This window comes from Giraffa tippelskirchi, chromosome 7, assembly GCF_054371585.1.
Source record: "Giraffa tippelskirchi isolate mGirTip1 chromosome 7, T2T-mGirTip1v1.2.pri, whole genome shotgun sequence".
NCBI classification, from domain to species: Eukaryota; Metazoa; Chordata; class Mammalia; order Artiodactyla; family Giraffidae; genus Giraffa; species Giraffa tippelskirchi.
Genome location: NC_137281.1, coordinates 55,533,433 through 55,551,295, shown reverse-complemented (window position 1 = coordinate 55,551,295; position 17,863 = coordinate 55,533,433). Strand labels below are relative to the sequence as shown.

Below are 17,863 nucleotides of genomic sequence, written 5' to 3'. Positions count from 1 at the left end.
TAGGGCCAAGCTGTGGCTCAGCTGTGCTCCACTGTACCCAATGTGACTGTCTTCGGAACGGCTTCTACTTTCAAGCATGAAGCTATCAAGGACTCCGTGACCCACCTCTTCGACAGAAATGCAGACTATGTGCAGGAAGTGAAGAGGTAAGATGTTTGTTCTCAAGAGCACCAGGATGGTCCTTGCACTTCTGTCTTAAAGAACTTCTGTTAGTTGTGTCTGACTCTTTGCGACCCCATGGACTGTATAGACCCAAACTCTTTGCGACCCCATGGACTGTATAGACCCAGGTCTCCTGCATTGCAGGAGGATTCTTTACCAGCTGAGCCACAAGGGAAGCCCAAGAATACTGGAGTGGGTAGCCTATCCCTCCTCCAGGGGAATCTTCCCAACCCAGGAATCGAACCAGGGTCTCCTGCATTGCAGGCAGATTCTTTACCAACTGAGCTATCAGGGAAGCCCCTTCTTAAAGAACAGGAGCATTCATTTAGAGGAGGGCTAATAATAGTCATTAGCTTAGTGGTAAAGAATCTGCCTGCCAATGCAGGAAACTCAGGCTTGATCCCTAGGTCGGGAAGATCCTCTGGAGAAGGGAACAGCAGCCCACTCCAGTATTCTTGCCTGGGAAATCCCATGGACAGAGGAGACTGGCGGGCTACAATCCATGGGATCGCAGAGTCAGACGCAACTTAGCAACTGAGCATGTACGCACTCTCTCTTTCTCAGTGTCATAATGCCATAATGATGAACATGCATATTACTAGCTCTGGGCTATTTCACATGTAATTCGCTCATCTAATCCTCTCAACAACCTTATTATTATCCCCATTTTGGAGAAAATAAACCCAAGGAACTGAGAAGTTACGTAACTCACTAAGCTGAATTGTGAGAGCTGCTACAACAGGACCTTAACACAGAGAAGGTTATTTCTCATTCATTCACATAACAGCCCCAGGGAATGTGGACTCCAACCTGGGTGTGGCTGAGAGCCACCTAAGGACCACGGTGGTGACAAATGGGACACTGGTTTGGAACAGTCACTGGTGCTGCAGGGAGAATGAATGGGAGATGGGAGCCTCAAGGCCGAGGCGTCAGTCTGCTGGCTGTTGCAGTCTCCACAGGGGAGACTTTGGTCTATAACCGGATCCGTATTCCACCTGTGATCCTGAAGCCATTGATCACGGCCATGTGCATGCCAACACAGGGAATCAGATGGCACACCCAGCTGCTGCCACATTTGCAGATGATCTGTGGGTCTCTCTCCCTCTGATTCTCAGTGTTCAAGGCTGATTCCCAGGCTCTGCTCCACTCGCAGCCCCTGGGAGGATTCAGCCACGTCCCAGAGCCACTGCTTATGTATTTTCAGTCTCCAGCACAAAATTGTAAGCTATGAAGGATTAGGTTGTCTAGGTAACATCATAACAGAGAAAACATTTCCTCCACATCCCTGATTAAGATGAAAAATTGAAGGGCTGCAAGACGGGAGATCTGGTTGCTTGAAGTGATAGATTTGGACCAGATTAGGTGAAACTTGGGAAGTTTTCTGGAAAGGAAAGCTTTCTGATGGTCTGAATTCCCAATTTGTTTTTAGATTTTGAATGGGGTGATCTACATACTATTTACAAGTTCCCTGGTAGCTCAGACAGTAAAGCATCTGCCTACAATGTGGGAGACCTGGGTTCAATCCCTGGGTCAGGAAGATCCTCTGGAGAAGGAAATGGCAACCCACTCCAGTACTCTTGCCTGGAAAATCCCATGGATGGAGGAGCCTGGTAGGCTACAGTCCATGGGCTCACAAAGAGTCAGACACGACTGAGCAACTTCACATGCTATTTAAGGTTGCCCTGGTATTTCCCATGAGGTGTGAAAAGAGAGCTTAAAAGCTAGATATTAGAACTTCACCATCCATTTCTCAGATGTCCAGAGATCTCAGGCATTTTGTAAAAAATTTAAGTATAGATGATTATATTTTCCAGTATAGATTATTACAAGATATTGAATGGAGTTCCCTATGTTATACAGTAAACCCTTGTTGCTTATCTATTTTATGTAGAGTAGTCTGAAAGACTTTCAGACTCTACTTTTGCCTCCTATATAAAAATACACCTCAGGTGGTTCTTTATTCCTTTTTTTTTTGGCTTGCTGGGTCTTCGATGCTGCTACTCGCAGGCTTTCTCTAGTTGCAGCGAGTGGGAGTGACTGTCTCTGGTTGTGGTGCTTGGGCGTCTCATTGTGGTGGCTTCTCTGGTTGTGGAGCACAGGCTTCAGCAGTTGCAGCACTCAGGCACAGTGGTTGTGGCGCATGGGCTTAGCTGCTCCATGGCATCTAGGATCTTCTCGGACCAGGAATTGAACCCAAGTCTGCTGCTTTGGCAGGTGGATTCTTTACTGAGTAGCCACCAGAGAAGTCCTTTGCTTTCTTTAACTTGAATCTTTCAAGCTGTGATCTGATCCCCCCGTCTTCTTTTCTTTCATCCTCTGAAGTGATATTTTTGTAAGCGTCCTTCCCTCTGTTTCTGCCCTGACCAGCTTAGTAAGTACCAAGTATCTGTGGTGGGCCAGGTACTCTGCTAGGGCAGCAGATCCAGCAGAAACCACCTTGAGAATCACTGTCTTCATGGAGCTTAGAGTCTCAGTGGAGAAGACAGGACAAAAGATATTGAAAGGTTCATTGCTTTACACTTTTGGTACGCACGCTGGTGGAGAAATGCAAGGTGCTAGTGAAACAAGCACAGGCACACGGGTAAATCAAACGTGTCATCCCTCAAAGGGTGAGATCTGGGCTGAGAACTGAAGAAGGAGAATTAGGCCAAAGGAAGAGCATTTCTGACCAAGGCCCAGGGTCAGGAAAGACTTGGTCAGTTCCAGAATCTGCAAGGAGACCAGTGCGGCTAGAGGATGTGGTCAGAGGATTTGGGAGGTAGTAGCAGAAGAAAAGCAGGGGATGGCAGCTCTTCTGAAGAGGTGACAGTCCATACCTCTGTGGTCCCCATGCCCCAGGAGCTGCACCATCCCCTCATCCCCTCACTGCACTTGACCTGCTTCCATTAGCCCAGAATCAACGGTTTCTGCTGATGTCAAAAAAGCGGAAGATAACAGCATCTGAGAGTCATCTCCTCCGACCACCATTCTTTACACATGACCTCCAACACTTCCTTGAGTTTTTAAGTAGAGATCCTAAGATTAGCCTAAAAATGACTTGAGAAGTCACAAGTATATTTATACTCTCTGTCCCATGAATCCTACCCTCAGGAAATAATCCTGAAGAAGATAAAAGCCACAGGTCCATATTGCCTGTTGCAGAGCCGAGCACTGCTTCTGCCTCGCTGTAGGTGCCCAGGATGGACCGACAAGGTGACTTACAGCATCGTCTCTTGTAGCAAAAATTCAGAACCAGCCCCCATCAACAACAGAAAAGAAAATGGCTTGGTAGATTACACTACACCCACACACTTGAGTATTATGCAGCCCCTAAAAAAAAATGCTAGTTATGAAGACTCTGTCAGAAAATGAAAAAATATCCGTAGTAGCATATTGAGTGAAAGAAGCAGTATGCCAAATTCAAGCTACACTGTGATCACAGCTTTGTATAAATCCTTGGCGTGTAAGGACATAAAATGAAATGGAAAAAAAATCCACCCACTAAAATGCAACAGGAGTGGAATGCAGAGTGACTTTTCCTTCTTTTCTGATCATGGATATTGTTTGTTACACAATGTTGTGTGTAATCAACTAGAAAAAATAATAGCGTAAAATTTCTTGGGATGGAAATTCTTTTATCAACCAGTCAGTCAGTCAGCTTCTTTTGAACATGTCTGCAGCCTAGAACCAGACATTTTAAAGGGAATGGGGAAAAAATATTTATAATACAGACCTAGCCTTTATGTCACTCCCCTCTTCTCTTTTCAGGAGGAGAGAGATGAGTTTGCTCTTTGTTTCAGGAGATGAAACAAAGTGGAAGAGTTTGAAGCTTTGAACTGTGTGCATCTGACTGTCAGGGCTTTAAAAATAAAGAGGAGAGGAAAGACCAGAGGGAGCACCAAGGTGGACAGCCCCCACGTGGGAGCTTGAAGACTGGGAAGTATTTTAGTGCGTAGAGAGAGGCGGGGAATGAGTCCCATGCCAGGTATGCATCCGTCCTCTCGCTCTTTTGAGCATCTTAGTGAGACCATTTGATGTGTATCCAGCAAGATGGAAATTCCACATCTTACAAATAAAGAAACTGAGGCCAAGTGCAAATTAACAAAAGCCTAGCCAGCAGGAGAGAGCAGAGAGAAAACAGCAGAGAAAGGGTTCCTTCCTAGAGGTGGTTTTGCTAAGTGCCGGTGGATGGCATCGGTAGTGAACTTTTACTAAGCAGCCTACTGTGTGCTGGGCGCGCTGAAATCACCTCATCCCTCTGTCACGAGTTCAGTGGTGAAGGTTAAAGCCATGGCATGGGCGAGTTCTCAGAGAAGAGAGGATTCTGAATGAGAAGATGTGCAGGAGAGCCAAGGACCCAGCTGGAAATGGAAGTTACGATGATAAAGGGGAATTGATCTCTTGATTGACAAAGTTGAAGGGCTGCTTACCCAGTATTGACTCAATGGCAAATGCCACCACTCAGGAGAAATTCCCCACTGATCCGAGTGGGTGAGAAGCAAAGAGGCATCATTTTCAGTAAAGGAGCAAGGGGTTGGGGACCAAGGACAGACAGACAGGAAAATCTCGGATCAACAATCCCAAAATATCTTGCTGCTGAATTTGGCACAGAGAATCTCTGAGCTGGGGCTATTTCTGTTTGCTTCTTAAGTCTGCAGAGATTTATGACAGCAGGAGAAAGCAGAGTAGGAACTGCTGCCTTTAACCCTCTGCCCTCTCTGTGTTTATGTAATTATTCAGGCAAGGTGGACACTCCTAGAAACTGGGGCCCTGGGGGCGGCTCAGAAATGAGGATGGTCTCTGTGCCTCTGACGGGCTGCGTAGCTCTGCTTGTGATATTCATGACTGTTCCATTAAAAGATGCTGCTAAGGTGCTTGTCAATGGAAGGATGAGCAAGGGAGGACCTGACTCAAGCCTCCTTGTGGAAAGAAAGTTGTTCAGTGTTAACTTGTTCAGTCATATTCGACACTTTGCGACCCCATGGACTGCAGGCTGCCAGGTTCCTCTGTCCGCGGGATTCTCCAGGCAAGAATTCTGGAGTGGGTTGCCATTCCCTTCTCTAGGGGATCTTCCCGGCCCAGGAGTCGAACCTGGGTCTCCTCCATTGCAGGCAGATTCTTTACCATTTGAGCCACCAGGGAAGTCCCTACTTGCAGGGCCTGAGCATTTTAACTAGACCCAGTGTTCAGTCTGATCCACTGACTGGGCTTCTTATGACTAAACAGGGGATGGAGCACTTTTCCATTTTGCAGCTTTCACCTGAAGGAACATTGCTGGCCCTTAAAGGAGCAATATCTGCTCGAAGGTTTGACTTCTACAACCAAATTGGGTCATTGGAGAGTTCTCACCCTCAGGGACCCCAGAAATGACACCAGTCCCTACCCAGCTTCTCATCCACAGAATCATCTCCTCCCTTCCCTTCACCCCCACTGCACCACTGACCTTCAAAAGGATGTGATGACAGTAGTGTGCAGCAAATTTGTGGCTTATTTCGACCTCTGTGCATGGGCAGACCCTGTCTTGGCTGATTCTTTGCTCAGCCTCCACTGGAACTATAAGTGGCAGTGGTAGTCATCCCTGGGTTGGCCACAACCCACCCTACAAAACCAAAACTCCATCTCTGGGGCTCTCACTTGGCATCTGGTTCAAACCAGGGCCCTCCTATTCCCCACACAGTCAACTGACTCCACTGAGCCTCAGTTGCCTCATCCATCAAATGTGTTTAACAGTGGCCCTGAGTCTCAGGACTGACACGAGGCATCATGAGATGAGACTTAGCGCTGTGCCTGGCACACACAGTAGGTGCTCTTGAATGTGGGGCTTTAGGAAAGTCGGGGTGTCTAGGGTGGTGAGTTGGAGGTGAGGATGGGGAAGCGGGCAGAGCATATGGTCACGTGTTTCTGTGGGCATGCCCTGCATTTCTGCAGAACCACAGTCCAGAGGCTAGAGCCACAGGCCTAGGCCAGGCAGCCAGTGCAAGGAACTGGGATGGGCAGAGGAGAGATTGTGGGCCCATAAGCAGAGCGTGCATGTGAGGAGCCCCGGACAGGAAGTGGGGAGCAGAGGACGGGCAGGGCCAGTGGGGGTGCCCCGGAAGGTGTGAACAGCCCCGTGTTGGGGAGGCCACTCCTGCACCTGGGCGATGTCCTGCAGGCCGAGGGAAGGGTCTTAGGGAAGTGAAGTTCACAGGGAGGACTTGGTCCGGGAGGGCTGGCTAGGAGAGGCAGGGCAGGTTCTCACTTCCGTGGAGGGAGCAAAATTGACCCAGTGGAAGTGAGAAAGGAAGGTGCGCAGCTCCCCAGCAGGTCTGGTTCAGCCAGGCCTCAGCAGCATCTGTGCGCGCCTCCCACTGCCTCTCCAGCCTCGCTGTGCTGCAGGCTCCCTCCCATTTTTTTTTTACCATTCTAGATAGCTTTATTTCAATTAGTGTACAAACCAGAAGAAAAGAACATTTACCAAGGAAAGTTTGTAACCACTTTTTTTTATTATTACACATCATGAAAAATTCATCTTTTAGTTGTTCAGACTTAGTACTTATTTACATACACATTTGTTTCATGCACATATACTTATGCATGTTTATATAAACTCACACAGCCTCATTCACGTATTTTAAAAATATGTAAGTGGAAATAAAAGTTTGATGAAATAAAATACCCTTACTACAATTTGTTTTTTTTTAAATCCCAATCTCCTCATTTATTCCTCCCCCAACCTTTCCCCTTTGATAGCCATTGTTTGTTTTTTAAGTCTGTGAGTCTGTTTCTGTTTTGTAAATAAATTCATTTGTACCATTTTTTAAAATTCCACATGCAAATGATATTATATGGTATTTGTCTTTCTCTGCTGACTTACTTCAATTGGTATGATAATTTCTAGGTCCAGCCATGTTGCTTCAAATACTATTATTTCATTCTTTTTCATGACTGAGCAATATTGTATTGTATGTCTGTTTGTGCGTACTACACCCTCTTTATCCATTCCTCTGTCAGTGGACATTTAGGTTGCTTCCATGTCTTGGCTATTGTAAATAGTGCTGCAATGAACATTGGGATGCATGTATCTTTTTGAATTGTGTTTTTTCCAGATATGTGCTCAGGAGTGGGGTTGCTGGATCATATGGTAGTTCTCTTTTTAGTTCTTTAAAAAGCCTCCATATTGTTTTTCCACAGTGGCTGCACCAATTTACATTGCCACCAAAAGTATGGGAGGGTTCCCTTTTCTCCACACCCTCTCTGGAGTTTATTGTTTGTAGACTTTTTGATGATGACAATTCTGACTGCTGTGAGGTGAAACCTCATTGTAGTTTTGATTTGCATTTCTCTAATAATTAGCAACATTGAGCATTTTTTTCACATAAAGCAATCAATTTTGATCATTATGGAGAGTTAATTTTTTTAAAAGATTTTTTAATGAATTTATTTATTTTAATTGGAAGCTAATTACTTTAAAATATTGTAATGGTTTTTGCCATACACTGACATGAATCATCCATAGATGTACATCTGTTCCCCATCCTGAACCCCCATCCCATCCCTCAGGGTCATCCCAGTGCACAAGCCCTGAGCACCCTGTCTACATGCTGTTCCCTCTGCCTAGGACCCTGTTACCACATCTCTTCAGCCACATATCTGCTCCACCTGCCACTCATCCCTTCCCCAGGGACGTCTTCTCTGGCAGCTCTGATCGGGCAGACCCTCAGTGTAAATGGTCTCATGGCACCTTTGTGGCACTGGACCCCATTTGATTTCAATTTAATTTTTATTTGCATAATGATTGATTCATATCTGCCTAAAGTAAGCTCCAAAAAAGGGGGAGAAATCAAATCTGTTCACCATGACATCCCCCTGCCTAGGGCAGTACCAGTGCTCGATATTCAATGAACAAATTAATTACTAATTAAACAGTGCTGCCTTGACCTTAAACCAAGGGTTTTCACAGTGTGGAACTGAAATCAGCAGCAGCAGCAGCAACAGCTGGGAACTTCTTAGAAATGCAAATCCTTGGACCCCACTTCAGACCAAGTGAATCCTAGAGCTGGGGGGTGAGGTGGGGGGGGCAAATCGAGATCTGTGTCTTAAAGAGCCCCCAGGGAGATTCTGACACTGAGGTTTGAGATCCACTGGCCTAATTCTCTCAGTTCAGTTCAGTAGCTCAGTTGTGTCCAACTCTTTGTGACCCCATGGACTGCAGCACTCCAGGCCTCCCTGTCCATCACCAAAAGATGTCCTTTTCATTATCAGTCAGTCAGTTCAGTCGCTCAGTCGTGTCTGACTCTTTGCGACTCCATGAATCGCAGCACGCCAGGCTGCCCTGTCCATCACCAACACCCGGAGTTTACCCAAACCCATGTCCATCAAGTCGGTGATGCCATCCAACCATCTCATCCTCTATCGTCCCCTTCTCCTCCTGCCCCCAATCCTACCCAGCATTAGGGTCTTTTCCAATGAATCAACTCTTCGCATGAGGTGGTCAAAGTATTGGAGTTTCAACTTCAACATCAGTCCTTCCAGTGAACACCCAGGACTGATTTCCTTTAGGATAGACTGGTTGGATCTCCTTGCAGTCCAAGGGACTCTCAAGAGTCTTCTCCAACACCACAGTTCAAAAGCATCAATTCTTCTGTGGTCAGCTAATTTACAGATGGAACTTGAATGGACACACCCATGAGATAAGCCTTCTATTGGGTAGGAAGCAAAGCTGATCACTTTGGAAGCCCTGTTTAATGGGCTGCGTTTTGGATAAGGCCTGAGGGCATTTAAAGGGCACACTCTTGTTAAGACTCAGCTCCTGGGGTCATGAGAAGGTCAACTTCGCGTCTGAACCCAGGAGGTGCACGTGTCATTCCTTGTTGGAGACACTGTGGACACAGCTGTTGACATCAGCTCGTGGTAGCGCCTGAACTTCGCTGAGGGATGCAGGTGGGGGTAGAAAAATTGAGTGACGTGCTAAGACAAGATAACCCCTGCAAACTCACAAATCTGAGGAAATGCCTCTCTTATCTGACCAGAGCAGGGTCCAGCCACAGCTGGTAACTCTGTAGGCAGGAATATTTTCCCTACACATCCCCAGAGAGTTCCAGTCCTACAGCCCTTCCTGCATAATATCTTTTAACCCAGAAAGCCCAGTACTAGTTTATTAAGTGCATGAGTAAGTGAATTACTAAATGGTAAATAAATAAATGGATGAAGGAATCTTTCTAACAGAGGACAGATGTGGATTCCTTCTATGCTGGAACCCTCCATCACTGTAGGAAGAACCCCTCTATTTAACCCTCTTCCTCTGAGAGTGTATTTATACGTTGAACCTGGAGATTGGACAAACAGAAGTTTGCAAGTTAAATTAGTGCGCCTTTATAGATTCACTGAGGAGGGAGGTGGAGAAGGAAAAAGCCAAACCCTGCTAGACTGGAAGACCCATGAAGACAGGGAGCTCGCTGGTTGTACCACTCTGTCTTCAGCACCTTGGATAGAGTCAGGCACACGACCCAAGCTCCACAAATATGAGTTGTTGATTGACTTACAGAGTGACTGTTTTGTGGTTAGCAATGGGCCAAGCATCACATTTGTCATCTCACTTCATTTCTAGCACAAAAAGACATGCTAGGTCCACTTTCCAAAGGAGAAAGCTGAGGCTCACAGATGTTGAGAGAGGGGGCTAGACAGACTGTGACATTCCATGCTGGGACCACCAGCCAGTTTCTTAGCATCCTCCAGTTTTGTGAAATTCTTCAAGATGGATTCAGGAGGATACCTCTGCCTCCCAGGCTTCTGCTCTATGTTTTGGTGCTTTCAGACCTCTCTGTGTTCCTGAGAGTCAACAATATGACATGGGAGGGGAGAGGGCCTGACAGTTTGTTCCCTGACAGGTTACAATATTTTACTTTGTTGTCTCGCCATTTAGAATCTCTGCTGAAGGAGTGGACATTGTTTTGGATTGCCTCTGTGGGGACAACACCGGAAAAGGCCTCAGCCTTCTCAAACCACTGGGGACCTACATTTTATATGGTGAGTGCTCAACAGAAGCAGGGGGCAGGGAGCACTGCATGTGTGCTTACAAAGGCTCTGAAGGATGAGATGTGCTGATATACCGGCAGAATAAGATGGGGGTGGTCTCAATGTTTTCTATAATATTGCTATCGCCATTCATTGTTTTGGATTATAAAAGTGCCTACTGCACTATTATCCTACAAGCATGTCTCATCCTAGAAGAAATAAAGCAAGGCCAAGCCAAGGTAGTGATGAGATGGAACCTGACCATAGTAGGTGGCACAGGAGGGAAATACTAATAGCGTCAAAGGAAGTTCCAAAAATGAAGCAATAAAGGACCCACAGGAGGATGGAGAGGAGTGGATAGGATGCAGGTGGTGGTAGTGGGGGAGGTTTGGGGATAAATGGGAAGATCTTTATTATTGAAGGTGAAGTTGCAAAGTACAGAATTTCCTTCCTCTAAACTACTCCTATATGTCCCAATCAAGACAGAAGCTCTGAAGGGATGGAGTCCATGTCTCCCTGTACATTCACTTATATGCTCTTGGGTCTTGGGGGATTTATGAAAGAACCTCTGGGAGAGGTTTCCTGCAGCAGAGTGAGACCCCAGAGCCTCCTCTTTCTCTTCTCTCCCTCTTCTTCTTCCTCTCCTCCTTGTCTTCCTCCTCCAACACCACCTCCTCCTCATCCTTTCCCTTCTTCTCCTCTTTGTTACAGGCATAGAAAGCAACTTAAACATTAGTCTCCACAAAGGAAAAAAAACTATATCTGAAGCCAGATGTCACATTCCAAAGCCATGTGATCTGGGCTTCTCCAGTGTGTGAGATTTTTGGCACTCTGTTCCAAGGGAATAGAGTAGAAAAGTGAGCCTTAGTTCTGTATAACTCAGGAAAAAAATACTCAGTTCTGTACTATTAGCTGAGAAGTTTATAAAAAAGATATGTGAGAGGTATAAGTGGTCAAGCATCATCTTGTCATCATCAGATCACTGTGACAGAAAGAGAAGGAAGAAGCTTTCATTGCTGGAGTATTCTGGTGTTATCAGTAGCGGCCATCTATTAATAGCTGAAAGTTTTTGGAGGCGGATGCATAATTTTAAAATTATTACTGTTGGTAAGAGAAGCTATGAATGTTAATGTACAATAGATCGATATTGGCTATGACTGAAATGTGAGTCAAATGTAGATCAACACTTTATCCATCCTTGCTCATGTGCTAGTTCTGTTTTTTTGCCTTACTTACAACTTGATTGTATCACAAGTATCTAACTCATTATATTAATTACTTGACTACTAAGTAATGAAAGCCTAGTGCTGTGATGTTTGTATCCCATAAAAGCCATGCCATAAGAGGAGAAGCAAGTTCACCAATGCCAAAGAAGTGAGTTTAAGATAGACATTGTTTTTTCATTTAATGGTTCTCTGAGAAGATCTTAGTTCCAGATCTGTGGGGCCAAAGCAGAGGAGTTGTTGAAAAGGCACCATTATTGTACAGTATCTCTCACCCTCCACCCAACCCAGAACCCAGGAGGGGGTCTTTTCTTTCTGCATGAGCATCTTAGGGAATCTTCCCTAACTCAGCTTCCTGTCTTCCCTCTGAATATCACTTGTTCTCACTAGCAAAACTCGGTTACCTACACCCTTGGTCTCAAATAGTTTTCTCCTTTCTGCCCAGACCTCTTTTGGAGCTGACATATGAGTCACACCATTTCCTTGGCTTCTGAACCTGTTTTCACCCTCATCTGTTGCTCTGTACCATATATTTCCATCCATCTAAATTCTAGCCCAGCACCGCCTCTCCCCACCACTTAAATGCCCAGTCAGTGTCATCTCTGCAAGCCTCTCACTCACTGAGGAATCAAATTAAAACCATAAAGGAAGCTCACAAATGAGTTCATTTCTCAGTCTCCAAGAACAGAACCAGCAAGACATTTTGGCAGCCCATCACTTTATTAGAATGTTGGCTTAAATCATATTTTTGCCACATGACCAATTTTCCCAAGTGATGAAAGAGTCGCCTTGAGAAATGTTACTTCCTGTTTGATCCAGTGATACTTAGTTAAAATTGTCGACTTGACACCACCCATCCCCTCCATTTCCCTCATTTTTCCAAGGCTGAATTAAGTTTCTTTTCAAGCTCTTGACAGTTCAGGGCCAAACAACTGCCATTCTTCCATGTGAACCAAGAGATTGATTTTCATGAGCTTGACTTGGGAGTCTTCCTTTTGCAGGTTCATCCAACATGGTGACTGGAGAGACCAAGAGCTTCTTTAGCTTTGCAAAATCAGTAAGTATCCGTGCACGTATTGAGGGTGGTGTGGTGCTTGGCTGGCAGGCTATAAGCTCTTCTAAGGACATGGACCTGATAGGCTAAATCTTGTTTGTCTTTCATCTGCATCATTCATTTGCAAGACAGCCTGTATTCCCACCCTGCTCATTACGCATTGTCAGGGTGCTTGGGGCGCTTTTGTTCAAATGAAGCAGAGAGGTGAGAGAGTCAGAGAAACTCCAGAAAGCTTTATTTTGATTTCAACGGAGATTGTTGGTGTTTTTAATCATTGGTCAAGATTAAACCTAGCATTAGTGAATTTTATTTGGTCCATGGAGAGACCAGCCTTTCAGTTTGGCTAGTTTCTAACTAGGTCTCCAGGGCTCCCTGACATTTCTCTGTACCCTTTTTCTACTGGCTTGGAGATACAATGGGACCTTAAATTTTCACAAGCTCCTGGGGCAATTTTTTGATAGGGGCAAGTGTGTGAACCACTAGCTTAGATGCTCACGTTCTGAATACAGTGGTGAGAAGCCGCGTTCCTGGTACATTCACTGCATCACAAACCTACTCAGGTCTGCATTCCCACCTCGAGCTACACTTGCTAGAATTAAACTAACTTGGACTTGAACTTGCATTTTTACCCCCACACCCACAACAAGGAGTCTCATCAGAGCTTGCCTTTGTCCTCTCTCCTCTACCTTCCTCAGCAGGCAGTGAGATGCTGATGGACTCACTCGCTTTGTGAACATCTTCTGAGCACCTACTGTTTGTGGCGCTGTGCCAAGCACCGGGTACCACAGCGAATGAGGCTGGTGCATTTGATGTCCTTGGGAGGGAGGAGACAAGCTGAAATAAGTAGCACATATTAATAAGATGCTTGTTATAACATCTCTGAAAGGGATGAAGATAGGGTGTTGCAACAGAAAAGAGCAGGGTGGGGTGGAGGCATTATGAATAGGGCAGTCAGACAAAGCCAGGGCAAGGGGTTTAAAATTTAGTCTCAGCGTGACACTGTGGAGGTATCCAGATGCCCTCAAGGTGCCAACTCTGATTGCTAAAGGCTTTATCCCCAAACACCCCCTGATTCTGGACTGATCAATACTCCCTGCCCTCAGAGCGGAATGAAAGGGCCTCTGCTTGCTTTTGAACTTCAAAGTTCAGGTCAAGGATTACGCAGCTATGGGATAAACGGGAGCAAGAATGGAGCCTAATGAAGGATGCTGTCTGGATCATGTCCCCTGAAGACAGGCTTTGTGTCCCTGGCAGCTGTTTCATTGCTGTGGCTGTAATTAATGTGATGCTGACGGCCTGCCCGTGGGGAACCAAATTGCTCCCAAATTACATACAATTGTAAGAAGTGTTTTCCCTTTCTCCCCTGCATGCACAATCACAACACACAGTGCTAATGAAATAATTGCAGTGTGCAGAGGTTCGATGAAGGCGCTTGTAAAAACAGCCAGGATGGAGGGTAAGATTCTCCTGCCCAGAACAAGGCTTCTGATTACCAGAAGGCTTTATAGTTGGAGGTCAAAAACAAAGTTCTTTCCCTTTCAGAGGCCAGGTTCAATATTAGTTGGTTGGTTAGAAGCAAATTAAGGTAGGGCATGCTGAGGGAGTGGAATGATGACTTTGTTCTGGAAGGTTCTAGAAAGGCATTTTCTTCTGTACATTGGAGGAAAGCTTAGACATCGAAGGCATAGTTGGAATCATACAGGAATTTCTCACATAGCTATCCTAATGATGTTCCCACTTAAAACTCTTACAGAGTTTGTGTTCACATGCCATTTGTTTTTAGATCATAAGGGTAATGATAATAACAATTGAAGTCAACATTTCAAGAGCAGTCTGACTCCAGATCCAAAACTCTTACTCACTCAATCCAAAATACCTCTCCAGCTTCTGATGATAAAAAGATTTCATACTTATAGACCACATACCACGTGCCAGATGCTGAGCTAAGTTGTTTGTTTGTATTAACACATTTATTCCCCATGACGACTCTGCGAGGTACGGTAGGGAAACTAAACACAGACAGATTAAATGATTTGCTTACAGTTGCACAGCTGGTAAGTGACAGAACTGGGACTCAGAACCAGGCATTTGACGCTAGAACTCACTTAACCACGACTGGGCAGCAGTTATAGATTCAGCGAGCTTTCATTTCACAAACACTGCTGGAAGCACTATGGATACACCATGAATCAAGTTATTAATCTTTTCTCTACCTCAGCTTCTGTGGCAAGTAGCCCAGGCCAAATACATGTCTGTTGTAGAGCCGTCCCTGGGGCCCCTGGGGGCTGTATTTTGGTAAAAATGTTGTGCGTGAATCTTACCCCTGTTGACAACCTGTCTTTCTTAGACTTATTTTCCAACTATCTCATTTCCCCACTTTACAAAAACAAAAAAACAAGATATTTTAATTTTTTGAGCTTCCTCAATCCTGGGAGGAGGCAGGATATAAAAGAAGCAAACCATAACATAAATGTTAATAGTATGAATATTCTTAAGTGTCCATTACATGGCTCTTTGCCTTCTGTATTAAACTAGTAACAATTTTAATCTCTTAGAGTCCTCCAGAAACTGGAACTTCAAATTCCTCCAGAAACTGGAACTTCAAATTTCTAAAGTCTAACCAGCACCAAAGGGAACATAATTAAGTCAGAACAAAGCAGTTGGATAACTATTTCTGTGGTTTGTTAATGGGTTATCTACTTATTTTTTCCTACTTATGGCTTCCCTAATAGCTCAGCTGGTAAAGAATCCACCTGCAATGCAGGAGACCTGGGTTCGAACCATGGGTTGGGAAGATCCCCTAGAGAAGCGAAAGGCTACCCACTCCTGTGTTCTGGCCTGGAGGATTCCATGGACTGTATAGTCCATGGGGTTGCAAAGAGTCGGACACGACTGAGTCACTTTCACTTATTTTTCATGTCTAAGGTGGAAGACGAGAGACAGGAAATAAGGCAGCCATACTTGTCAGGTGTGGTTTCCCACTTAGGACCTTAGTGCTAGTGACATTTGGGGATGGATAATTTTGTCTCAAGGACCTTCCCTGTGTATTGCAGGATGTTTAGCAACATCCCTGACTTTTCCCAATTCCCAGGTCGTGCAGTGGTAAAGAATCTACCTGCCAATGCAGGAGATGCAAGAGATGGGTTTTACCCCTGGGTTGGAAAGATCCCTGGAGTAGGAAATACTCCAGTAACCCACTCCAGCATTCTTGCCTAGAAAATTCCATGGACAGAGGAGGCTGGTGGGCTATAGTCCAAAGGGTAGCAAAGAGTTGGACCCGAGTGAGCAGACACACACTGGCTTCTTCCCAGTAGATGCCAGTTCATTCCCCGCCTTGAGTTATCACAACAAAAAAAATCCCCAAACATTAACCAAATGTCCTTTGGGAGGGGGGAGGGTAAAACTGCCCCTAGCTGAGAACCACCAATTTAGTCCCAGCGCTCTGGCTTCATCACTCCATCATACTCTTCCTTCTTCCTGTGTTACGCTTCTCTTCTCTTCTTTATCTGGTGTTTTCTGACCCAACTCCCCAGCCTTGCTGCTGTCACCCGCAAGGAAAGCTGCTTCCACAGGCACCCCCACTGCACCCCCACCTTGCTTGGACTTCTCTGCCCCGCTGCTCCCTTCACCAGCCCGTCACCACCACCACCACCATCCACTAAGCCAAGTGCTTTAGGCTAAATTCTCCCAAGAAACCTCAGAGGCAGTATCCTGCCATGGTCCATCACTGAGAAAAATGAAGCCTGGAGAGTAACTGGGAGCAGATTGTTAGGCAGGATCCAGGTCCAGATCACGATTCCAACTGTGTGACTCAGCATTCTGGTCACATGTGGCCTAGGAGCTGTCTTCGTAAAGGGCTCCCCCCACACCTAGATCCTGAGCTCTTCTTAGAAGCATCACTGTGCACTCATGGCAGCGCCCAGCCTAGGAGGCACTTAGAAAAATACACCAGCAAGAGGTACCTCCTGGCCAACTGGAATCCCCCCAGCCTGCCCAGCACTGACTCCTTGTCACCCACATCTTCTCTCTTTCCAGTGGTGGCAAGTCGAGAAGGTGAACCCCATCAAGCTATATGAAGAGAACAAAGTCATCGCTGGGTTTTCCCTTCTAAACCTGCTCTTCAGACAGGGCCGTGCTGGCCTCATTCGGGGAGTGGTGGACAAGCTCATTGCACTCTACAACCAGAAGAAGATCAAGCCTGTGGTGGACTCTCTATGGGCCCTGGAGGAGGTAAGGATGATGTTTCCCCCGCAGATAGTCTCTTCCTTTTAATTCTGGCAGATTTGGGCAGCCAGATCCAATCTTTTATTAAGGGATTCTTACCCCCCAGGTTTGTTTGTTTTAAAAGAGGATCCTAAAAGTTATTGTCCTAGAGTATGGAGTGCTGTGAATGTCAGATATACTTTAAGTTTTGTAGTGGTTCTTAAACCACCTGTGTCAATATGCATCTTGTGCCATGAACCTTTCCCAGTAGGTCACGAAATTTTGATGGGTATGTATGATTTGCCTCAACTCCAAGAGAGTGTGTACATCATTGCAGCATCAATTACATCCTCGCTTGTGGGTATATGAGACCGGGGTCAGAGGAGAAAATGACTCAGAGCTGAAATAATTTGTGTGCCAAGCCCGGGTGCTTGGATCCCCTTCCAGACATTGTTAGCTTCATCCTGGGCACTGTAATTATTCATGAATTGCTGGATCTAATGTTTGAGTAATTTTATTAACTGATCTTCTGGAGTTCTAGTATTTGAAAGCATTCCTTGATCACACAAAACAAGAACTCCTCAAATACTGTAGTGTGAACTGGCTGCAATGGTTCAGGGGAGATGGGCTAGAAGGAGGCAGTATCTAGAAAATTCTTCAGGACGTGAGTGGTTTTGGATATTTGGGAAGTCAGTCATGGGAGCTACCCATGAGGCAGAAATGAAATGTGGTCTAGGTTTCAAGAGACATTTCATTAAGAAATCTTCCTTGGTCTGGATGTCATGAGCTTGGCTTCAGGCAGCCAAGATGCCCTTGGAAAATACTGTAAAAGATGTGGGCTTGTGTTCTTTTGTTTGTTTGGTTGGTTTTGCATTTAGCATGAATGAATGTCTTGTATTTGGGGGAATCATGGACACTTACAAAAATCTAACAAATATAAAATATTCTGTGGGGCAAGTAGTAGCTGTCATCCTGGCATGAAACTTGGTGCTGTTTGCCTAATGGACTAGGTTGGCCAAAATCCAATGGCTTTCCTGAGGACAGAAATCCCTCCCACCCAAAATATCTTTGTAGGAGTCACCATGTAATCAAATAGGACCAGTCCTAGATCCGTGGATCAAGCCTATATATGCCTCCTTGACATGGCAATATCACAAATGGTGTTTTAAAAACCCAAAACCCCTTCTCTTTTATGGTAAAAGAAATATGTGCTTATTATAAGAAACTTCTAAATTAGCCAAAAACA

The 17,863-nt window shown here is 45.4% G+C and overlaps 1 protein-coding gene across 1 annotated transcript in view; it reads left to right on the top strand.

Annotated features, from left to right (window-relative positions):
* The window catches only part of VAT1L (vesicle amine transport 1 like), a 166,025-nt gene that overhangs the window by 70,815 nt on the left and 77,347 nt on the right, over positions 1-17,863 (top strand). Inside the window, exons 4-7 of the mRNA XM_081513888.1 lie at positions 4-146; positions 10,046-10,149; positions 12,362-12,417; positions 16,450-16,644. Of these exons, the coding sequence (XP_081370014.1) occupies positions 4-146; positions 10,046-10,149; positions 12,362-12,417; positions 16,450-16,644 (498 nt within the window). The remainder of the gene's footprint in view (positions 1-3; positions 147-10,045; positions 10,150-12,361; positions 12,418-16,449; positions 16,645-17,863) is intronic.